This window comes from Xiphophorus hellerii, chromosome 18 (genome assembly GCF_003331165.1).
Source record: "Xiphophorus hellerii strain 12219 chromosome 18, Xiphophorus_hellerii-4.1, whole genome shotgun sequence".
Lineage (NCBI taxonomy): Eukaryota > Metazoa > Chordata > Actinopteri > Cyprinodontiformes > Poeciliidae > Xiphophorus > Xiphophorus hellerii.
The window spans coordinates 16,326,843-16,352,359 of NC_045689.1; the positions used below are offsets into that span (position 1 = coordinate 16,326,843).

Sequence of the window (25,517 nt, forward strand, 5' to 3'; positions counted from 1 at the left end):
TAAGAACTCACACAAACCCATGACAGAGGAGATTGCAGAATGTGTGAGAGTTGAAGAGAAATTAACATGGCTGAAAAAGTGCTTGCAGATTTATTCTTTTTTTTTTTTCACTGAATGCTTTAGGTACTGGATTTACTTATTTGCATAAAAGAAATAAATCTTGCATTTTTCTGTGAAGCTAGAAATTGACTGGGGCACTGGGACAAGCAGGTTATGTAATGAGATGGGAGGAAAAAACTGAATATGAGTAAAATTCAAGGCCAGAGAAGAAGGATGGAAAGGACTAAGAACCTGAGAATGAAATGAAACAGGTATACAAAGAAAAAGGTCAAAAAGCAAGGTTTATATTTTCTAGCCAATAGTTTAATGTTTCATTTCACAAAAAAATATGAAGACACCAGCTTTTATGGTGTAAAATAACATGCTTAACTGGACTCAGATCTTTGATGTCAGGACACATTGTATAATGCTGCGTAATCAGTTCTTGAAAAATAATTTCTTGTGTTTCAGGTTGCAGGGACTTGTCTCAAAAGAAACCTTAGCCAGGAGGTGTTTGCTGTATATAACAACATTAAAGTTCAAGGAACCACTGAGAATGCCTCGATAGATTTGGGGACGACAAGGATTTTAAGTTACTTTAAATTTTAGGTGACTGTTGGTGTCAGACACAGTTCAAGTGGAATATTTATACACAGCCATCTCTAAGGTTTACCAAGAATGGTCTGGGGAAGAAAAAAAAGAAGCAATTCAGTGGGTCACTGTTGTGTGGTCAGGAATACCTCGTTGATGTCAGAGGATCATGGGCAGACTGGCTTGACAGAGAGGAAACAGCAACTCAAAAAAAAAAAACTCCTTAACGGCAAGATAGGCAGAACACCATCTCTGAACACATTAATGTTCAATCTTAAGGGCTACTGAAGGAGAAGACCACACATGGTGCAACTCCTGTCAAGTAAAAATAGGAAATTGAGGTTACATTTCACATATAGGCTCACCAAATCTCGGCAGTAGCAGATTGGAAAAACCCTGGTCGGTCCAATAAGTTAGTTTCAGATTGCACATTCAGAAGGAACGGTCAGACATTGATGTAAACATCAGGGAAGCATAAGTCCTCATATTAATGGGTCAGGCTGGTGGTGGGTTATTTTCTCACTACACTTTGGAAACTCTAGTACCAACAATGCCACAGTCTACCTGAGTATATTGAAAAAACTGGTTACAAAGAGAGTTCATGTAAAGTAATTTCTGCAAAGCTATCATCAGGAATTATGAAATGGTGTAAAGGACACCATAAACCTTTCTGTCCACTGCTAGCGCTCAAATCTGAAGCTGAAAGGCCAGCGTGTTAATTCAAGGAGGAGACCTTTCTAATGACAAAGGAAACTTCACTTCCCCGTCACTCAAAAGTGAGTTGAAACATAATGTTTTCTTACCTTGGGTTCAGTTAATTTGGCCAGATGGTTTCAGTGAAATGAATCATGCCATTGTGTCATCCTCATCATACGGTTTGTCTGTTTTAATTCCTCAGCCTGTCATGTTTCAGTCAGTTTATTGGTTATGCATAAAATATGTGCAGAGCACCTCAGGTGATGGTGTGTCTTTTTCAGATAACAAAAGAATTAGATTTATTGTCACAGGCATTGCAATGTAGAGTGGGTTGACAAGAAAGCCTTAGTTTATAGAATGTATTAATTTTCCATTAAGCATTACTTGACATATTTTTGTCTAAGCAAAAGCATTAATTACTATATGTTAATTATTCATCTGTGGTTTAAAAATTGACATTTAGATTAAAAAATATATACCTATTTGGATGGAGATGCATGAAGACTTTCAGAATGTTGCAGACTGTCTCAAGATTGTAAATCAAACTTAACATTTTTGCCATGTTAGTGTAGTGTTGTTCTTTCTGACCAGTTTTTCTTTTGCCCGTGAAGAAAAGCATCCCCACAACTTGACAATACTATGTTTCTCCATGGAGATGGTGTGTTTAGTGGTGCCACCAGTTTTAGGTGTTTGCATGTTCAGTTTTGTTGAGTCTCAACACTGCCCCAAATTATATGTTCCTATATTACCTTCACTGTACATTATAAATCACAGTATTAGTATTGGTACCACAAGTCTGAGCGCAGTTTAAAAAAAAATATTGACAAAAGTGAGGGATATTATTGCAGTTGTCCTATTGACTTTTTCAGAAACTTCTACCTAAAGTTTAGGTGAATGAAATCCTGGTTAACAAAATTACATCAATCGCTGGTCTGATAATTTACAGTGTCCATCAGGACGACTCGAGCATTTGGGATGTTTCTGCAATCAGGCATCTAATTTATGCTTCATCTGCACAACATTTACAAGTAGCACAAGGTTCCTGCAGCAACTTGAGTTTGCATCTCATTCCGTATCTGAGCTGTTGTGTGCACCCAAGGCCACCAAACTCATTACTCCTGTCTTGTATCATGAATGATGAGAAACAAAGGGAAGTAGATGGTAAACACAAAAACACACACTGTGCCAGCTCCATCCCTTTTTAAAAGCAAAGACACTTCACATACAAACAGACAAGGGCATATGAACAAAAGCAACCAGCACAGACACAAACATGCACACATGAGCTGTCTAGGTCGGCCATATAAAATCCTGGCATGAACACAGTAGGCTACAGCCCCCTCCTCTGCCCCTACTCTGCTTTCTTTGTCTTTTTCAATTCCCCCTTTCATGTCTCTATTAGCTCTGTCAATTGTTTATTAAAAGCGGCAAGGAGGCGATCGGAGCCGGGCACTTGAAAAGCTCGTGCAGAGAGATGCGCTTTAAAATTCATGACGAGTTAATGGTATGTTAGTGGCAACATTAGGACCCGGTGAGCCTGCATCGTGCTCATTTACATTGAAGCAGGCCGCTTCAAATGACTACTAAGCAGTCCTCGTTCTGAAAGGTAATTCATATTGTAATTAACTTTTCAATCACAGCTGATTAATTAAGACAAGCCCTGGTCTGTAATTATGCATCTATTTTTACTTCTAATGTGGATCACTTGTTAGTCCAAGATTTTAGCAGCCACATTCATTTTTTACGAGTTAGTGAGTCACAGACTTTACACAAACACACATTTACAACTCATAATAATACAGTGGTGACCTAAGGTTTAGTTGTTTTAGAGCATCTGCTCTTATTTTCATTTTATTTGAGCAACATCTCCCGACCTGTTTTTGCTCTTATTCTGATGAACAATGCAAGTGTAGAGGAGTGCACTTGACGCTACTATTCCCAACAAAAAACCCAGATTAATAATTTAGTGCATCTGTGGGATAGCTTTATTTTGTTTCCACTGAGACTGAATCTTCTTTTATGAAAAGAAAAAGAGGCTTTAAAAAGTCAGAGAACTAGGATGGGTCAAATTGCAGGCTGCCACCATTGTCAAGTTTCTTCATGAATGTGTCTCTCCCTAGTTCTTTGCTTGCACACACACACACACACACGCCACCACACACCAATAGACACCCCCGCACACTCCTTGAGTCAACATACCCTCTCCATAACAGTGCGAGGTGAATCCGCTCATGCATCAGAATCTCCCATCAAATATTTATCGCCGAGCAGCAGTGATTTTGACCGTGTGCTCATGCTTTTGACAGCACTCGCCTGCTGCGGCGCTTATTGGAGTAAACACGGACAATCCAATATTGTTGTTCTCTTGTACACTTGCAAAAATAAATAAATAAAAAAAAACATGCTAGAGGAATACAGTAGGGTTCATTAAAATACCTCTGCATTTGAAAAGATAACACATCATTAGAGGGGCTGATTTAATTGGTAACAAATGAAAGAAACAGTCTTCTTTGTGTTTAATTTGGGATTTTGTGGCAGACCAACACAAAATACAGCATAACCCTGAAGTCGAGAATAAAATTATACAAGTAGTTAGCCATTCCAAGTCAATGCTTTGACTATATGCAACCTCCATACCAATAGCAGTCACAAGTATTTCAGGTTGCATTTCTACAAGTTTTGCACATTTAGAGATAATATTTTGCCTATTTGTCTTTGCAAAATAGGTTTTGGCACAGTTAGACTGGATTGGAAGCATTTGTGAGCATCAGATGTCAAGTCTTGACACAAGTTCTAGCTTTGGTGGTGTGTTTAGGGTTGTTGTCATGTCGCAAAGTGAACCTGCATCCCAATCTCAAGTTTTTACAGATTATAACAGACTTTTTTATATAGCAGATTATAATGGCTTTATTTAGCTCCATCCATCTGTACTGTGGGGATGTTGAGTCAAGGGTGATGCACAGTGTTAGTTTTCCTTCATATATAGCATATATAACATATATAGGCAAATTGGTCTCATCTTACCAAGTATCTTCTTTTACATATTTATGTCTGAAACATGGTTTGTAAAAAACTTAAAAATGCCTTTGAGCAGACCATAGGCTTGACACATGACACATATCCCTGACCTGTCTGCTGTGTTTCTGGGTCTTCATGATGCTGTTTGCTCACTAATCTCCATCAAACCTCAGAGGCCTTCACAGGACACAGCTGGATTCATACCCAGATTAAAATACACAAAGGTAGACTCTATTTGCTGACTTGATGACAAGAAAAAGTAATTGTTTTCACTTTATCTTATTTAGTGGCATCAATTTGAAGAGGGCTGGACACAACCAATTTTAATATTTCTACATATTTCTTTTCCACTTCAGAATTTGGCACTTCTTAGTGTATGCTCTATAAAACACGTAAAAGTTTGTGGTTTCAAGACAAAAAGGGGGCATGAATACCTTTCCAAGGCCAAATTTTTAACAACAAACTCTCATTGTCTTTAAAGAGCTGAAATGCAGTTTTGTATGCTACAGCTTGACATTGGACAGTTTTTTCCACCTACTTCAGAGCACAACATGAAAACCTTGTCAACATGATTGATTTCATTTGCAGAGCATAATCATATCTGCATGCTGCATATTTGCTCAATCTCCGTGACATCAGGCGTTGTCTTCAACCTGCAGTTCTCTGCGAACAGCTGGGGTAACCTCAAGTAAATAAGTCTGCAGTATGGATCAGAAGACACATCTTCATGCCTGAGCAGACACATTTAAAATGCCACCAAAACGTTGTCCCAGATTCTGCCCTCAGTCAAATGACATTAAGGGCTCGCTTACAGGTCCCCGAACGCCTCAGTATGGAGCAGGAATCAGCCAGCGGGCAGCACATGGAGCAATCAAAGAGATATGCATCCCATTTAAGATGAGTAAAAATTCAACCAGCTGAATGTTCTGGTGCTCTGTGTTATCATGCTGTTTTGCTGGATTCAAGCAAGGAAGGTAACTAGGTCAATGTAATGTAACGCTATGTAAATTGAGCCACTTTACCCCCTTGCTGGAGTCAAAATGGAGTTGGCTGAGAGGGGAGTGTGTACAGGAGAGAGAAAGCCAGTGATTCAATCTGACAGTTATCAACATCCTCTGGCTAGTGTGGAGACTGAGCTGCAGAGCCTGCAGAGCCCCGGCACACAACAACAACAACCAGGTAAGAAGAGGATTTTCAGCAAATATTGCTCTAATAGCAGAGACCAATAAGAGATAAGTCAGCTATTCCTTTGTCAGACATTAATACCACATATAGCAGTTTACATGTTGCCCAGTTTTATGTTAAACTCCCTACAAAATTTACAGGACTTTGCTTCCATTTCATTTATTTTATACCTTCAGATTTTGCAGATCACAATCAACTTTTTTCTTCCTGTCACCTCAGGCAGTTTGCATGCAGCTGCAGAAGTATAACCTGTCATACCTGAGCTGAGTGAAACTGTGTCTTTCTCCCATGATACGACGGAGACATAGGCCTCCACAGAAGCGGGGATAATGCACTTGAAGACGGCCACACTGCCTCGCATAGCCTTCTGGTCAGCCACTCTGACTGTGTAGGGTTCCCGTGAAACTAATGAACGAGGGAAAGAACAAAAACATGTTAGTGTAACTTATTGATCATTAAAGACTTGTTTCAGTATGCTACGACAATGCTGCATTATTAAAGATCTTGTGTCATCACTTATCCTTCTTAGCAAAGCAATAGCTTACAAATTAGCACTTTATAAGTACTTAAGCATCGATTGTGACTGAATTAAATGGTCATGGTTGAGTTGGAATGAACTGGATTTTCATTTGACCTGTTTATGTCTGTAAAGAGGTCATACATGTGACATCATCAGCTATGTTTAAATTGGCCAAAGAATTTTGAAAAAGCCTACACGTGGTATACAGATTTCCCTTTATAAAGTTGCTTCCACTGAGTAAATAATTTCATCATCTGCATAGAAGTGAACCACAGCTGATGGTTTCGCCTAATGGTCCAAAACTGTCAAGTTGGAAGTAGTTGAGGACAAAAATTACAACCTTCTTTTAAGTGAGACATTTAACAATTTTAGAAAAGGAGTATAACTTATTGTAGATGTAAAGTATAAAAATATTATTCCATGTTGGCCCTGTTATAAAAGGGACTTATTTTTTTGTGTGTAGTTTTAGTTTTAGTATGAGGAACAAGATATGAGCCGTGCTTTCTTCAAAAAGAGAAGATCCTTTTACCATCCGGTGATCCTGGGTAGTTTGGCCACTGTCATTTATATCAGATGTGGGTGATCTGGACAGCAAATGTCTATCCTAATTGGACAAATTCACAAATTTTGTGAGCTTTCATCTGGGGTAGCAAGATTAATAAATTAATATATTTAAGTCAAATTAACCTTTAAAGCAGCAGTATGTCACATTTATTAAAAATATATATATATTTTTATATTTGTTAAAACTATCATATGTAGTGACAGTATGATATGAGACTGATAATCTGTGAAAAAAAAGTCAAGCTCCTCCACCTTTCAGGGTTACTATTTCCATCTGCAGAAATGCATCACTCTCAGTCAGAAACAATCCATCAGAGCCAGGATTAATCCATAAATCATGCTTGTGTATGTGCTGCTCAATATATTAATGGCGGAAAAAACTGCTTATCCTCCTTCGATGGTGGCCATGCCAACAAACCTGAACATTCACGGTAAGTTTCAGTGTGGGGAACTGGCTGTAGTTTAGCAGAGAGCAAGAAGGAGGGTTGCGAGCAGCATGTACACAAGCATGACTGACAGCACTAGGACCCTCCTCTTGGCTCTGATTGATTGTTTGTTACTGTATTGTATTTCTGTAAGTAGCACTCGGAGTACTGGGAGAAGGCAGAGGAGCTCATTTTTTCCCCCAATCATCTGTCTCATGCTACACTGTCAGGACATAGTGACAGTTTTAACAAATATGCAAAAAACATATTACTTTTATAAAAGTTACATACTGCAGCTTTAATTACCGGTAATATGATGAAAAGCAAAAAATGTGCAGATAATTAAAATCTCTCTTCAGACTGCTACAAAATCTTGGCCATATGCCTTTTTTTCATTTGGACCACAACAAAAACTAATTACTAATTTATTGAGTAAAGCAAGTAAAGCAGCAACTATAATACGTAGATTTATTGTATGCATAAAGTCTGCAGTTTCTACTCCCTTTGTTATCACTGCTTCATTTACCCTACCTTTATGAAAACTGCCCTCTCTTGTGTCTCCTCAGCAGACTCACCAGCTTTGATGTGGACATCCTGGCTCCTGATCTTGCCAGAAGGATTCTCGGCAGTGCAGTAATATGTGTTATCATGGATCAGCTTGCTGAAGCTGGATGGCAGGAAGTTGAAGATTTGAAGAGTTCCATTAGGATGGACATGGCGGATGCCCGGGACATCATAGATCTCCTCTCCGGTAGCCAAATACCACCGCAGCGAAGCGGGCGGCGCTCCCCCAGCAGGACAGGGAACCGAAGTCCCCGTTGTGCTGGCAAATACTACCTCTTGCAGAGATGCATTGACAAAGTATAGGCTGGAATGCAGATCTTCACCGAAAACTGGAAGAGACAAAACACAAAATTAAACAAAGACTCTTTTTAACCCCTTCTATGGATAATGTATTTTTGTCAAGTTTATTATTTGTATTTCTGTTTACATGGGTTATATCTTGGTTTTGTTTCCCATAATAGCAAGTTTAAAAGCACCAAACCAAAAGAAGATGCAATCCCAAAAATTTGAAGCATTTTCAATTTGGACACATAAATAATTATAAATTAGAATTATTTTTGAGTATTCTTCAAAATCATTTACTGCACAGCCAGGTACAATCGGTTAAGATCATTTTTTGGAAGTTGGGACCATTAAATTAACAACAAACGATTATGAGTTATGAGTTAGGGCCAATTTCCTTGTTCATATACAAGTTTCAATTTAGTCCTACATAGGCCTATCGCGATAAACGGTAAATCGATTAATCGTACGATAAATTAAATCGTCTCTTCCAGTGCTCTCCACTGACCCCCCTCCTCATTTTACTTAGTGTAAAGCCCAGCGCACACGAGCTGTCGGCCGATTGTCGGCCCATTTTCAAAACCTGACAGATCACACATTACCCGACAGAAATCCTAGGTATAACGGTTCGTTCCTGCCGTGTGGTGTCCAACAATGGCACAAAATAATGGCTACAAGTTCAGTGAACTAATTTTAAAACCAGGCATTAATCAATGCTTTACTACAATCTACCTGCAATGCATGTGGCTAGTGTCAGCGTAAAGTCCTGACTGAATGAAAATCATTATAACCTATTTACGTCACGTTAACGAAGAACAGCTGAAAAGTTACCGGGTTTATCAACTGCGGTAGCAATTTCGCTCCAACTCCTCCTCTTGTCATTTCTATATTCTTTGCATGTTGAATAAACATTAATGTTGTTTCCACATATCATCTCCAAAGTTCGCTGGACTTCGTGTTGCGTCGTGTCAGCTGTTTGGGATTCCCCGACGTAATTTCCCCTCAGAAAACACTGCGGAGAATCCGTGCTTTCTGATTGGCTGCCTGTCACATTCAACAGGTTTAGTTAAGCTGCCAGTCGGGGAAAAACCCCTGATTTAGATCAGAGCGGCAACGACGATCTACAGTAACACACCACACAATCTTAGAAAGACCAAGGCTCTAAGATTGTTGTAAGGGGAAAAATAGGAGCAAAAAATCATGTAGTGTGAATTATTGCATCAGGTAGTCGATGTGCCCATCTTCTCTATTTAAATCTAATTATTACTGAAGGGCAACATGATATACAGACTTCATATCTGCCCTCTTTTGGTTGAATGCAGTATTTATTTCCACTTTGGCTTTATGTTGTTTAGTTGTTTTTTTCAAGTGAGTTTTTTGTTAATGGAGACTGAGAATACATTTTATTTTTGTTTTTGGTTGTTTTGTTTATTTTGTTCATCAGTTGCAGTGTTACGTGTTCTTTTGAAAATAAAGTGTATGTATCTTTGGCAGGAAATCGCATGCATTATTACGTCATTTCCATTAAATCAGTGTAAAAAGGTCTTCAAACAATATTATCGTTTATCGCAATAATTTTTGAGACAATTAATCGCTGAGCAAAATTTGCTATCGTGACAGGCCTAGTCCTGCATCAGAATAAAGTGAATGCTACTAAATCCATCCATCCATCCATCTTCTTCCGCTTTATGCAAGACTATTCTCTGGAGGAACGGAGGGAAATAAATGTCAATGTTGGGCCAATTAACTTTGTAGAAATCTACAGCTGTTTGATTTTAAATGAAAAAGCTAGGCAAGCAGACATGAAAGGCTGAGTTTGTTTGCATTTCAGGCAAAAGCACAGTGACTGTGTGCATCGCGCTTGCCATCTCAGCCTGGTGACGAGGCTCTGCACTAAACGGCTCACAGTGGCACTAGCAGCTGGCTTGGCTCTCAGGGGAGAAAGCATTTTAGCACTTCATAAATTCCTAACAAGGTTTCAAATTGCAGACATTTCCATCCTTTTCTCTGCTCGAGCTGCTCTGTGCCAGCAATGAGACAGTCAAGTGACCTCGTCATGTAAGCAGGCACGTCCCTCTACTTTTATTTGTTGTTACAGATTAGAAAGGATCATTTACAATTATTACAATGCTGCTCCTGATCGATACACCAGTTTTTTCCTTCTTATAAAAATGGTTGACTTATTGCTGCTGTAGAAATCCGGAAATAGCGCTTTTAAAAAGCTGACATATGCATTAGTAAACTCAAGGAAATAAATCATCAAGTAATGTGAACTAAGTTATGGGCCTGAAAGCAGAAGGCAACATCTGCAACAATTAATGTTTGAAGTAGCTGCTGCCAGGGTTGCAGCGCCCCTGCTGGTGTCTGTGATGGAGGATGTAACTACTTATCAGTTATTCCCCCCAACATATGCTAATTTTAAACATAAACAAATTTGTACATCACAAATTCTTCCATTTTGAATTCCTTTTCCATTAATCAGAACATGTGGTGACCTAATTTCTTGATTTAAAATGATCCAAGAGAATTGTGACTGTATTTAATTTTGACTGAAGGCATGAACTGTTTCAAAACCTAAAATGTTACTTTGAACAAAGGCAATTTCAAAACAGATATCAATGATTTAAAATTATTTAACACTAACAGAAAAATTAGATTTAATTTTTTTTTAAAAAAAACAAGAGGTGTGAAATATTTTTAATTTGATCAAAATATGTCACAGCTTTGTCACATTTGGATTATTGGTTTAATCTAAAACAGTTTCTAACTCAAGTCCTTGAAAGAAACAGACCTGCTTTTTTTGATACATTCCTGGTCCAACACACCTGAATCAAATAAAAGGCTCATTAACAGGCCTCTGCAGAATGCTGAGGATGTAATTCAGATATCTGAAGCAGGGGATGCATGAAAAAGTTGCAAGACAAAAGCTGCTGAGGACTCCAGTTAGGTACAAAAATGAAAATCTACAGCCTGAAACTTTTTGGGTGTCTTCAGTATTTCTACTGGGAAAAAAATGAAGCACAAACCCGGTGTAATATTTTAAGGCGAAATTCTGTTATTGAAAAATAATTACCCTCCTCAACATGTCAACTGTGACTCAGCCTTCAGGCCAGCCTGCAAGGGTCCTGTAATAGGGTGCTCTGATTATCTATCTATCTATTTATCCATCTATCCATCTATCCATCCATCCATCCATCCATCCATCCATCCATCCATCCATTCATGATGAAGGCATGCAGAATGTGATTTGGCAAAACCCAAAAGAGCAATCTAATTGTGACAGCTCTCTCATGTTTTAAATACATGACTAATATCCACTGTGTCCTCACTACTGAAGGTTGCTTCTTTACCATGAGATTATTTGAATAAGAGCAGAACACTCAGGGTTGTGGAAGTTAATGTATACAGTCCTGTCTCCAGTCTCTTAAATCAAAAAAGTTTTTGCCAGTGTGAACAGTTTAAAATGCAGCAGGATGGTGTTAAGGGTTCTCAGCGGGCCTGTGGCACTGGCCAAGATGAAAATAATACATCAAAGTCATATTAAATTCAGATTCATTCTCTTTTTTCCCATCAGCCTGGGGGAGTATCAATCTTCTCCATGCTGCGTAGATAATGCAGACCGGAGGTGGGAGGGGTTGAGGGGTCAGAACTGTACCGGTTGATGAATGGTACTCAGGATGAGTGTGAAGGACAGCACATTTTCAGAGACTCAGATTTAAAATGTACTAGTTTACCTATTTGTTTAAATAAAATATGCAATATTATGCTTAGCATTACTTCAAACCTTGATACAGATTCTGAGTTAAATTTAGGCCTGGACTTGACTAAGACATGGAAGGTGAACATAATTCTAACTCTTTCATGGCCTTCAGAAGGTTTTTTCCCCAGAGTTTCCATAATTAGCTCCATCCATCTTCCCATTGATTCTGACCAGATTCTCTGTTTCTGCTGAATAATAGTATTTCCATAGCATAATGCTGCCACCACCATTCATCACATTAGAGATAGTATATTCAGGGGGACAATCAATTGTGGTTCAACACTTTGAAGTAGGATAAAAAGTTATTTTGGTCTCATCTGACCAGATCACTTTTTCCACAGCTTGGCTATGGATTTTATTGAAGTGAACCACTTCTCTGTTGCTCTGACCTCAGAACTTCCCACTTAGGCTCTTGATCTCTGCAGCTCCTCCAGAGGCACCATGGGCCTCTTGGCTGCTTTTCTGATCCATGTTCTCCTTGTCCTTCCTGTCAGCTTAGACAGACAGCCATGTCTTTGTAGGTTGTGACTGTTACTCTATTTCTGGAGGATAGATAGAACAATGCTACGTGAGATGCTCAAAACTTGTTTTATAACAAGTATATTTTGTTTATTTTTTATATTTTATTTTTATTTAATATTCAATTTCCCCTTTGGGATTAATAAAGTATTTTTGAATTTAACTGGATTGACTAACACAACCTGCTTTAATCTTTAAATCGACTGCATCCCTGACCTGTCTGCTGTGTTTCTTTGCCAACAAGATGCTTTTTATACACTAATCTTCTCTATAAAAAAAAAACCTGAGCCTTCACAGGACAGCTGGATTTACACAGAGGTTGAATAATACACACGTAGACTCCATTTAATTATTTAGAGACGTCTAGAGGCAAATGGTTACACTGATTTTTTTTTTTTAAAGGTATAGAAGTAACAATGGCTGGATACAAATGCATGCCACAGTTGAAAACAGTGTATTATTTTTCTCCCTCTTCAATGAAATATATTGAATGTTATTTTCAAATGGACAGATGGATGGATGATAATTTAGTTAAAGAATAAACATAAAACAGTTTGATTCCCATAAAACTTTGTTTCTTGGTGAATATATACTTCACACACAACGTACTACTTCAGAGCAGCAAAGGTCAAAGAAATGTGTGGTTGCTAAGAAATCTTTATAAAAGTATGAAGAAACTAGACCAGGATTAAAACGACAGCAGTTTCCATATGCAAGTATGTCACATATGAAAAAGAATATGAGAGCAACTCAATTTAGACTGATTGAGTAATAGCTTGATTGATTTAATTAAAAAAGAAACGGACTCTGGTGAAAGAGAGCAAATCAGTTCACTACCCAATTTACTAATTGACTAAGCCCAGAAGCCAGAGAGCAAACGTTCTGATGACGAAGGTACAACGCTCCCTCCAACCTCACAGAAAGCACCATGTCATGCCCCAACAAATGACCTCGGGGCCCAACCACTTACTACATTGCCTCAGAGAAAATCAGTAATTGACATCATTTTTCATGAGCTCAACTGTAAAGGTTAAATAAATGACACTGTTCAATAATGTATCATATGCATCTATCACTGGTTGAGATTTTTTTTTCTAAACCAGGATATACTCAGAGCAAAAAGAAAAAAGCTGCTTCACCTAAAAGGTGATCAAGAGAGGTGTGAATATGCCTTTTTTTTTATCCGTTCTTGTTAAATAATCTGTTTAATCCTCTTGTTTTCATGTTTATTTCTCTTGAAAAATGTTTGTAGTTTACCCTGAAGCATATTGGAAATGTACTTGAAAATGTTTTCTTGGTGAAGTGCAACTTATTAGATTTTCATTGCTAAAATGACCTGTGTCCCAGCAGCAACAATACATGATTTAAAATACTTTTTTAACAATCAAAAAAAAAAAGTAATTACCTTTTTGAAAGTGCAGAATGACTCATAGTGTTCTATTAAACAATTTCCATCAAAATTAGAATACAAATGGGAAAAGAACACTTTCACAACATATCCATGTAAAATGAAGATGGAAGACTGCATAACGAAAGAGCAGAATGATAATAATTTATCAAAAATGGCTGATTTGGAGCAACTCGTTTGTTGTATTTGTCTTATTCAAAATTTATCATTTGGGATAATTTAAGTGTAAGAATCATGCTCAATAATATAGGCACAAATTCACAATTTCCAGACATATTTGGCATTTGTAAATCGCAATACATACTTGTGAATTACGTTTTGTAAATTTGTGGAATAAAATGGCTGGGAATTTTTGTGCATTCATAGATAAGAATTTATGTGTGTCAAAAAGATTTGCATTTGTACAAAATAGTTACACAAGTTCCAACTTTTTTGTTAAGGTCTTTTTACAGATACAAATGAAGACACTATGTTTACAGGTAATTACTTGGGGTGCTGCCTTGGCATACAGTACAGACCAAAAGTTTGGACACACAGTTGTGTCCAAACTTTTGGTCTGTACTCAGTTCAGACCAAAAGTTTGGACACACCTTCTCATTGAATTCAATGAGAAAGTGTGTCCAAACTTTTGGTCTGTACTGTAGGTGTACAGCACAACCCATGCATGGATTGGGTTCAAGTCCGAGCCTGATAATCTTTGCCGCATGTCATCCCCCTCTCTTATTTCCCACATTCCTGTCTGACCACTCTCAAACAAAGGCCATTAGAGCCAATAAGAAAATGATTTGCTCAAGTTCTCTTGCTTACATGTAAATTTCAAGCTGCAAAACCAATTTTCACAAAGCAAGATTTTAATTGTGCAGCTTATTCCACCTTTGTTTGTTTTAGTTTTTAGTTGTTTTGTTGTTTTGTGGTTTTCTTAAATGTAAATGTCTACACTAAAAATACATAATGTGTAGGAAAGATGATTCTGTCTTGTCGTACATAGCAAAATGTACTTACACGATGCATTTGTACCCAACTTGCCTTAATTAAAGCACAAAGGTTCAGATTTATATTAACCTTTTATGAACATTTTTACTGAATTTTAACTGGGCTGTGAACACTTTATAGTTGGTGATCAATCAGTTGAGTGACAAATTGCAAAGATTTTATTTTCCTAGATTTTATTTGATAAACTAGAAATCAGTGCTGTGGAAAAATGGTTGCAGAAGAGCTTCAAGCAGTGTCCCATGCTTGAATCTGGAATCAAAGTTTTTACAGCTATTTTCAAAAAGCTGGCTATGCAAACATGCCAATGTCACTTCAGGTCTGTATGATATGTAACCCATATGCTCATATATCGTGACCATATTTCCTACTTTCACTGCGCTACCGACTTTTATTACCGTACTCTTTGATATGGAAAGGGGGGACTAGCAAACAAAAAGAGGCAAAGAGGGAATCAAAGAGACAGTGGGCGTGACTCAGCCTGAATTAATCCAGAGAATGAATGTGTTGCATCTGTACAGCAAGCAGATCCATTGTATGAGTTGTCATCGCCACCTCAGTACGGGAACTCGGCACTGCTTGGTGGCACCGGGCGCCTTGTGGTGACAGCGTGACAGCAGGATCCTTGGGTAATTAAAGCAGCTCTCTGCTTCATACCCGTAGGGCAAGTCTGCCGGGGAAGTAGAGATCATACCTGGCCCACTCACACTCAGCAGAAGCTGAGGCAATTTTCAACCTCGACAAATATTCTTTTCCCACTGTGCGTTTATGGATAACAGCATTAGTGTGATATATGCAGTGGATGTGATAAAGCTGTGTTCCCAGCAGCTAAAAATAGCAATGACCTGTGTATGACCCAAATTTAAAATACAGGCTACACACACACACTCCTGTAAAATTAAAACCTATATTTCACCAAAATAAATGTCATTTTACGTGAAAGTCAGTTAGAATGAAGGTAATTGATCAGTTTGAAATTCTGAAATGGGCAAACGATAACCAGTCAGGGCCACAGAGTGCAGTATGAGTAAGCATTCCCCTGAACTGATCTGCCCAGAGGCAATACACCATGCACGCAAGTTAAATGACGGTCTACCAATTTGCTCTCATGAATATTAAGCAGGGCTGTGACAGTAGAAAGGGCTGGCTGTACGCAAGCTGCTGATCCACACCGACAGATCTGTCCTCTGATGTCTTGGAGGGGCGGGTAACAGTAAAACGAGGCCTCCACGCCAGATGAGCCTCTTCCCCCTCCTCCTCCTTTTACCTCAGTCTATTTCATGTCTCATATGAACCAGAGTGACTGCCCATCTCATCAATAGGGGAAGCTAGAGACCCTGGACTGTTTCTTAGTGAAACTGAGCAATAAAGACATTGATGTCTAAATTATGCTCCAGCAGCTGATGATGATGATAAGTGCAGAAGATTGGATCTGATGAGGGATTATATTGTAGCAAATTATAGCAGCTCCCTCTGCTGCTGATGATGATGAATAAAAACCTCCACTAGTGGAAATCTAATATTGCTGTGTGATGTAAGAAAGTCGCTGAAAGGTGGAGGGAAATCCGCGGCTGTGATAGAGTAAATAAAGCAAATATTGCATTCAAGCTGCAGCAATGATTCCCTGCATATTTATTCTGGGTTGGATTTCAGCATGAAAGAAAAGGCTGCTACTGAACTGCAACAGCTAGTGCAATGACAATAACCTATTTCAATTTTTTTTTGTTTGCCATACATGTAGTTTTATGTATCAATTGGAACATATATCTAATATTACCAAGAAATTGGGAGAAAAGCATTGCTTTTTTGCCTTGATGTAACCTACTTCTAAACAATAAAGCCAAATCTACAGGCAAATGCATATTAGAGGCGCTTTATATTTCATTTAATCATCTGAGCCATAAACAAGATTTAGTGGCAGCTGACAACTTGTAAATCTGATTGTGAAGATCAGAAAAAACAGCCATGAAGATATTTAAGTAAAGATTGCAGCATCTTTAATGCATCATATTTCTTAGCGTCCCTGCTGTGTAAAGGATGAAGCAGTGTACAATGAAAGAAAATCCTCACTTTGATAGTGCAACCGTTTGAGCAGTAAACATATTTTCTTGCAGAAATGAGAAAAAATCTGCTCTCTCTGTTTGTGTTGCAGTGCCTTGCAACAGCATCTGGAATTGTTAATTCAAAGAAAAAATGTACATGAAAAGTGTGGCGTGTAATTGTATTCATCAAATCTAAGTCAATATTTTGTAGGAACACCTTCAGATGTAAGTCTGCTGGGTTTTGTCTCTTCCAACTTCACACATTTAGAAATGCTATGTTGCCTCATTTTTCTTTGAAGAAGTGCTCAAGTTTCTTCAAATTGGATGGAGAATGTCTGTGAATATCAGTATAAGGTCTTTCCACAAATTTTCAATTTGCTTTAAGTTGGGGGATTGACTTGACTATATTCTAACACATGTTGTGTTCTGATCAAAATTCATTCCACTGTAACTCTTGCTGCATGTTATTCGTCTGTTGGAAGTTAAACTTTCATCTTACACTTTTATATTTAACCTATTTTCTTCATAAATTTTCCGATATTTAGTTCCAGTCTAACAGAGTAAACAGAGTTTGCTGGAGAAAAGCGCTCTCATATCATGATGCTGCCACTGCTTTCTTTTCTTCCCGCTTCCATAAAGAGCAGACCTGAAGTGAACACCTGATAGTGTCCTGTCAACAGATACTCTCACCTGAGCTGTGGATCTCGGCAGCTCCTCTAAAGATACCATAGCGACCCAGGCTGCTTGGGGAATTAATTTTCCTCTGAACTATTTTATGTGTCTTGGGAGGTTTGTAGTTGTGTCACACATCTATAAATCTATGATAAACAGTACTACAAAAAAAAAATAACTTGAAGTTTGTGTTTGCAATGTGGTAAAATGTGGTGTGAGCACTTTTGCAAAGCAATGTACAGCTCATTAGATCACTACTGTCCCAGTTTAACCTGTAATATTATATTGAATTCCATTTGTACTCGGAAGTGGGAAAGTCCAACTTCGCAGTTGGAAAAATCAACTGGAATGCCCTCTGAAGTTGAATTTTCCACTGGGAATAAAATGATGTTTATAAGAGTTATTGCAAACAGTGTGCATAGGTTTAACAGTGTCGCCATGTTGAAATTCCAAATTCTTAACAAGAACGCTGTTACCGCAGGTCTGACGTCAAACCCAGCTCTGAGTTCTTCCTTCTCAGGTAACTGGAACTGAGCGTAATAGCAGAACGGTTGCACTTGCAGTAGTACAGTCCTCTACTACGTTTAAACAACTCTGATGGAGACACAAGAACCTATATACAATTAAATTGCCTCAAAAATAATCTAATGGTCAGCTTGCACTGCCTGCCTTTATAACACAATTAGACTGCAGCATTCTTGCTGAACAGATGCCCATTAGCAAAGGCTCTCCTTTAGTTAGACACGTCACATACCGGACGATCAACCTTATTATGTCACCAGACATTGGGTTAAGGGCCGTCAGAGATGCTGCAGTCGTGGGTGTCTGCTGAACACCTGCATGTTACAAAAGGTAAGAGCATCTCCACTGAGGTTTCTGAGAGGATGACCCAGCTCTTTCAGTTTAGTGATATTTTTACTCATTCCTCTATGGAGAAATGTGGTACAAGGAAATTTAGTGTGCTTGCTTGAAGGCTGAAGTGATTGCTTCCTTTGAAAGTAGAACTGTGAGCTAAATGAGGCAACTGATTCACTCCAAATAATTCAGTGTTGCAAACGAGCCTCTATCATACTCCTGGACAGAGACAGTTCTTCCATGAAAGCTGCCCTGGGCAAGTCCAGTTCTCAGTGCCCCCAGAAAAAACTGTTTTGTATATGCATCTTGTTACAACTGAAAACATATTCACAGCTACATCTCTTTTTGACAAAAGGAAGTGCAGTGTTTAAATACCGCAAGTGGAATAAAAAGGCCAGCGAGGAGTGCACAACTGCAGACCTTGAATTGTGAGCTTATCCAATTAAGCAGTGCCAAATGCAAAACTGTCACTAAAGCAAGAAAAAAGGCTAGAGTTTTTAGTTAAATGTAAAATTACTATTAAAACAGCCACAGCACTGACTTAGGAAACTATTTCATACTTTTATCATCACTCAAAGGCATAAAATGAACAACCATGGATTTGATGTTGCATTAATTTTTTTTTTTTTCCTATTCGGTAAACTAAACAAATTTTTCACATGAAACATTTGATTCAAATTTGTGTTTTTTCAGGTTCTCCTCTACAAAGCCATACTGACAAAGTTGCTCAGCTGCTCAAAGTAAAAATATTATTTTTGGTTCCACTTAGTCATTTTTTGGTATTTTTTATTTTCATAAATAATAATAAACCGGGGTGGTGGTTCTGTTTGTTCCGTCCTGACAGGCCATTCAGTGTAGAAAGTTAGCAAGAAAATTGTGTCACTCAGTTTCAGTCAATAATCTGAACATGTCATTTTTTTTAAAAATTGTGTAATTATAGAGCTTAGAGCCACAGCTTCAATATTTCTGCATCCATTAGTGGCTGATGTGAATTGAATTTGACTCCACAGCACCGCACCTCGCTTAGGCAACTCTAAATATTCTCCTCCTTCAGTTTATTTTAAAATATATTTTGAACACCTTGGAAGACCATCAATCTTCTATTCATCCACCAACCTCTATATCTGCTTATGTTTTCAGGGCCAAAGGGGGCTGGCACCTAACACCAGCAGTGACTGGACAAGAGAACACACTTCCATTAAAATTGTAAGACTAATTACAGTTTAGCCGAGCTGAAGCATTACAGATTGAGTGGAGGATAAACATTTTAGTTTGCTAATATGTTCAAAGACAGACTCTTACCATTTCAGTTTTATATGTTTAATTATAACTTTCAATGTACTTTATGACTAAATGATCCTATATTTCTCTTCTAAAAAATGTGATCCAGTTGGTGCATATTGGTAGCTCATAGCTCTGTGAAGAAATAAAATAAATCTCATCCAAAAACAGAAAATCCCCAGACATTCCTAAAGACACAAAGGATGTCAGATATAGACTATATTGTTGAAAGTATTTATTTCCTCCTCTAAATCACTGTAGAGCAAATTATTACTTTGTACCAATTACTTTCATGGCCACAGGTGTGTAAAAACCAAGCAAAGGCATGCAGAATGATCCTGCAAACACTCGTGAAGGAGTGGATCAGACAGGATGTTACCTATCTAGTCATAAAAACTTCCTCTCTACTAAATATTTCACAGTCACTTGTTAGTATTATTATACTAAAGCGGAAAATATTTGGAACAACAAGAATTCAACCACAAAAGAATATTAAGTCACATACGATCAAAGAGCACGGTCAGTGGATGTTCAGGTGTATAGTGTGCAGAGGTCATCAGTTTGTAAACAAACAGACCTCTAAAATTAATTTGGCCTTCATATAAGTTTAAATAGAGAGCAGAGAACTGCATGGAATGAGTTCATATGGCTAAGAAGATGCTCTGTAAAGTTTGGGGCACAGAAAAAAAAAGAAAAGAAAAAAGGTTCCACTGTTTCAAGTTACATTATTGATCTTCTCATCTAATATTAGACACCTAAACCTCATGAAAATCCTTCCCAAAAGAGGAAGGATGGACTAGATGGACATCTTATTGCACCTTATGGATAAAGAATGAGATTGGCATGTTGTATTACGTTGTTCTCGTCATATATCTACTTAAACTGTTTTTGAGTAGTTTGATCAATTCTAGCCTTGTTTTCCTCCAGGTTTCTTTCTCCTGACACCATTCTGTAATTTTTGCTGCACTTCTGGAGTCTGTTACAACTATGCAGCTCTCAGTGCAAATGTCTCTCAGGTAATAATAGAATTACAGGTCCGCTGTGGCCCTTTGACGATCCAGCACCGCTCCCTGATTTGTCCAGGAACCGTGCACAACGAGCAGCTGGCCGGGTGTGTTAATGTTGATGTCACAGCAGCTGGCTTTTCTCATCCTGTTAGCTCTGCCTGCTATTATCGGCCCCCGCCCCCTCACCTCGCTCTTTGCTTCTGTAAACTGCCGCTGTGTGCCGTGCTCATTTTAATACTCCAGACTCATTTGATCGTCTTTATGGACTTATCATATTAAACATTTATCACTGCAATTTCGCTAAACCAAGCATGTTTATTCAACACTTAAGGGACCACAGCACGGCTCCTTTTAGCACCCCCTCCCTATCCCCAGCGTAAGACGCTCTTATTTTCTCCTTTTCCTCCGTTATCTCTTTCTGTTCCTTACTCCCTCAGTTCCTGCAGCTTGCTTTATATAAACTCCATCTTCTTTATGTGGCACTGCATGAATAAAAAGATATTTATGCACAGTTTCTCTTCTCTCATTTCCGGTCATCTTTTCTGTCTGTGACTAGGCCACCAAGGGACTAATGCCATATGAAGCTTGGCAGTGAATCAGGCACAAATGTATTCAGGGCATTTAGTGCTTTAGATAAATTGAGTTTCAATTTAATCATCTGATCAAACACTTATTAGCATAATCACTTTTGGGAATGGATGGTACAGATAAAAAGACCCATGAAAGACCTCATCTATGTGTTGCCAAGTGTCTTGTCAACACTTAGCAACACAGACAATGTGCATCACTGCTACATGCTTCAAGAGACCCCTGCAGGGCCTTGTCTAAATTACCTTTTTTGTACAACCAATAGCACTAGTTCTCTATTTTTGTCAACAGCACAGCAACAGCAAAACGATCTTTTCAATGCTAGATTACCCAGCAATCAAACATACAGCTGCCTAGCCCCATGCCCTTTTATTTGATCTTGCACAAGATGGCTTACTGCAGCATTGCACCTTGTGCTGAGCAGAGGAGGTCTGGGAATCTAGGAATACCACAAAGTGCTAAGATTATTGACAATGCACTCAGTCTCACACCGGGCTGAGGGATCGATGGGTGGCTGGAAGGGCATAAATCAGACTCCTGTGGCTCCAGTTGATGTCACACCCTCACCCGCTCTTCCAGGTCCCCAATTAAAAGCTCACATTTACAGCAGCATGTACACACAAGAACACACACCTCACAATATACAGTTTAAAAAAAGTGTTTGGAGAGTCACATAAACAGCAACAAATACACAAGTAAAGCACCTAATTTACACTTCTTCTATATATATACACACACCCTAATCCACACATCCTCACACCTCACCAACAAGATGACAGCACTTTAAAAATGGTGGGCTAAAAATAACCGTCACCAACTTGGTCTTAAATCTTAGCATCTGTGCCAGGTTTAAAAATAAAGAGCAGTGTCGAGAAACCAAGCTGGACTCATTTGTCTTTCTGTCACACTGTCTATCCAGCTTTGCCTCTTCCATTATCCCTTAGCCTACTTTAATATCTGGAAGTTGGGCAGACGTGATGGTGAAATGTCCACAGGAAAAGCAGCCCTGAATATTAGGATGACAAAAGCAGCGATGATGACAAAATGAATGAAAACTTGCAGTGAAGTTATGGATAAATGGATATTTGCACACAATATACAGTATGTGGTGTGTGTGGAAAGGCTCACTTAAATTAGTGTTGGAGATGCTGGATTGCAGAACTGGCGTCGTGCATCATGCTCAGGCCTGAGTGGCAGAGATCAATTCTGCCTTTAGGCCGCTGAGTTTAAAGCCTGGTCCTGCTATGTGAAGGACTGGATTAAGAGGCAGTATTTATGAGGTGCAGCGCAAATGTTTGTCTGTATGGTTGATAGATAGGAAACTCATAATACTTTCATCTGGTGTCCTTCACAATGAATGGTGAAAAATAGGGGTATAATCAGAAATCTTTGGATATTAAAATGCCAAGAGAGCTCCATCCAGTTGCTGTCAATGTGTGTTTAAACTCAGTTTTAAGAGAGATTTTTGTGTGCTCCATGTACACACAACCACTATATAAACAAACCATGGGAAAAGCAGATAATCTAAATGAATAAAAATAAAAATAATAGTAATGACAGCTATAATAGTATGACAAAACGATGGTGCATGTAGTGAAAACGCATTTGCTCTTACAGTATTCTTTTTTTTATCTTCAACTCTTTCAATCAAGAAATATTCTTAGAACCTTTGTGGCAAAATAAAGTAGAAAAAAATATGCCAACGAAACTGAAAAATTAACATTTTGAAATTGGCTTACTCAAAGTCTGGACCTAAATCTAGTTGAGATCTTAAAAAGCCATTCATGCTGGAAAAACCAGCAATTAAAGTGCTAAAGTAACTCTGCAAAGAGTGGGCGAGAGAAATGTGAACACTGTTTACATACATTCCAGGTATATATTGTTCGTCATTTAAAGCACCAGTTAATAAACCTTTCTGACAAAAGCAGGCTCTGGTCATTTTACCTCTTCATTGTGGTGCAACAAAAACTGCTCTTGTGAAATAAAAAACTACAGGTTTATCATTTACTTTTTAAATGTTCTATTCTGCTTCTCTTAATTTGAATGTATTTTGTATTTAATGTCTCTTTTGTGCTTACAAGAGTGGCAGTAACATAAGCAATAATAATTCATTGCTAACCTGTGGAAGAAAATCAAAGATATTACAAACTATAATACAAAAAAAAAACAATAAAATGTGTTTTTACTAATCCGTGTTTGTGTTCATCATGTAGTAAAATAAGAAGGCAAATTTTATAATTAAAAAAAATTAAGTCAGTTGACTGTCAAAAAATTACTATTTTGTACTGTATTTGTTTTTATTTATTTTATTTTTTATTTTTTTACAAACATTAGTGGCAGTGTCATTTAACTCTACACTATTTATAGTGCAGACATACCAGGCATTCCAGAGACTAGTAAAAAATTTTACTCTTTGCATGTGGCTGCTTTAAGGTTATTAGAAAATATATCAAAAAGCACTTGAGCTGTACAGAGCGGCAGTACATCTTCCTTGATCTGGACTGTTCCTACCTGTCAGATGATGCTTTTTACTGGATTCCTCCACTACAGTACCTGTGCAGCTCAGCACAATAATATAACATGTCACTTTGACAGGTGCTGAGTGAATTAAAAACATCCTTTCTGCTGAGGAACCCTGTCAGAGAGGGAAACCCACGCCAGATGTACAACAACCTCACTTTGCACGCATGATCAAACACCTACATCTGGCTGCCGAGGGCTTTGCCGCTCTTCCCCGCAGATGCTAAATGATATCGTTAACATTTTAATGCAAGAGACATTTACACACGGGCTTGCGCAATTACACCTCTGATTCAGTGAAATCCAGACAGACGCAGTGTGATCAGCAATTAGATTTTACATTGGGTGAGACATACACACACATGCACACGCACACACAAAAACCCACCAAAGCTTGCTCCTAATTGGAGAGCTAGACAGACTCAAGGATGAACTGTACAGTAGAGTAGCCCTCATTACTGAGCTAAGATGTATGAACTGGGGGATATCTATTATGATCACACATCAGGGTGTCCATTATCCAACATTAGCAGCTCTTTCAGCTGGAATCATGCAACGTAACCCAACAAACCATCGTATAACTCATTCAAGTGAGCAAGAGGTAAGTGTGCTTGTAAACCTAATTTAGTCCATTAGATATTGATATTGAAGTAAGACTGCACAACTTGACTGTACCCTGTTTGTTTTCATGGGTAAATTTAATTTCAGTGGGCAGTTATCAAAGTCCAGTTGTTAATTATTTGGCAAACAGTCTAATGACGGTGAGTGTGGCTGTAAAGCAGCAGTCTAACTATGGGCGCTACATATCACTGTGCATCTTCACACAGACTTGAGAATCACCTTTAAACTCCAACAAATGGGCTTTTACAAGTACACTGCCTTCATCACCCTCATGTAGATTTATCACCTTGCAAAGTCCAGCTCGCTCCTTCTACTTGGGGCCAGATTTAATCCATCTATCCCACCCATTCCCTCCAACATCTCCATCCATAGTTTCAGGTTGCTAATAATGTGAGGTCATGTAAAATTGGCAAGCTAACTGGGGCTGGCAGCTATTTAGTGTGCTGCAGGCTGAACAGGACTGGATGTTCTGGAAGAGCTCCCTTAGTTCAGAGTGTAGGCGTGTATGTGTGTGTCTAAAGGTCAAAGCTAATTGAGATCAAAATTTGATTGTATGATTTCATGACCTCTGCATAAATGCTCGTTTATTGACAGCAAAAGAGATAAGTCCTTTTTAAACCACGAGAAGCAGGGCTGAAGCACCGTGTATGTGCACAAATCATCACAGCCTTTGTGGGGGCTCTGTGAAACGCCCTGTCTCATTATAGCTTTCCAATGAGGGTCTGAATAGGCCAGTTTAGCTTGCTGTGCTTTTGCCTAGAGGCAGCTTTCAGGCAGCTATTTTATGTTTTTTTTCTGTGCTGATGACTACATTTGTAGACTCAACTTTGGTGAGAGCAGGCGACAGCACAAGTAAAAATGTGACATATTGTGAATGTGTGTCAGATAAGACCCAAGCCTCAAAGTTGTCTTTAGATCCATTTTCGTAATAAAATGCAATCCTGTCATGAGAATAGAGCTAATACTAACAGAAAAAAATAGTCAAGTTCCAAGTATCAATGTATACACCAAGGTTTGGAAAAGTTATTGTTTCAAAATCGCACTTTCTTAGTTGAAAATTCTTTCTTAACGAGACACCAGAGATGGTGTCAGAGTGAAAAGAGTTTTCCCCGGCAGTGCTGAGCATAGATTGGTGCACCACTGCCTCAGCTCCACTTGATGCTGCAGGTTGCAGGTCAGCTAAGTTCTTCATCTTTTCTGTGTTTACAATTAAGACAGAGTTGTCTGTTTGGTTCCAGTCACTGAAATCTTTTGATGCGCATGATGTGAAAACTAAAGGAGCACCACTCATCACTCTTATTAAATTGTATTGTTTTAAAACCATTGATGGCAAGCTTTGTGTGGCACATCTTTACAGTAGACAGTTGTAG

General features: G+C 38.4%; 1 protein-coding gene across 3 annotated transcripts in view; it reads right to left on the reverse strand.

Moving 5' to 3' along the window:
* dscamb (Down syndrome cell adhesion molecule b) overlaps positions 1-25,517 on the reverse strand; it is a 132,138-nt gene that overhangs the window by 100,942 nt on the left and 5,679 nt on the right. For all 3 annotated transcript variants that reach the window (XM_032545408.1, XM_032545409.1, XM_032545410.1), the window contains exons 2-3: positions 7,614-7,931; positions 5,788-5,934 (exon numbers count right to left, since the gene is read on the reverse strand). In XM_032545408.1, coding sequence (XP_032401299.1) covers positions 5,788-5,934; positions 7,614-7,931 — 465 coding nt within the window. The remainder of the gene's footprint in view (positions 1-5,787; positions 5,935-7,613; positions 7,932-25,517) is intronic.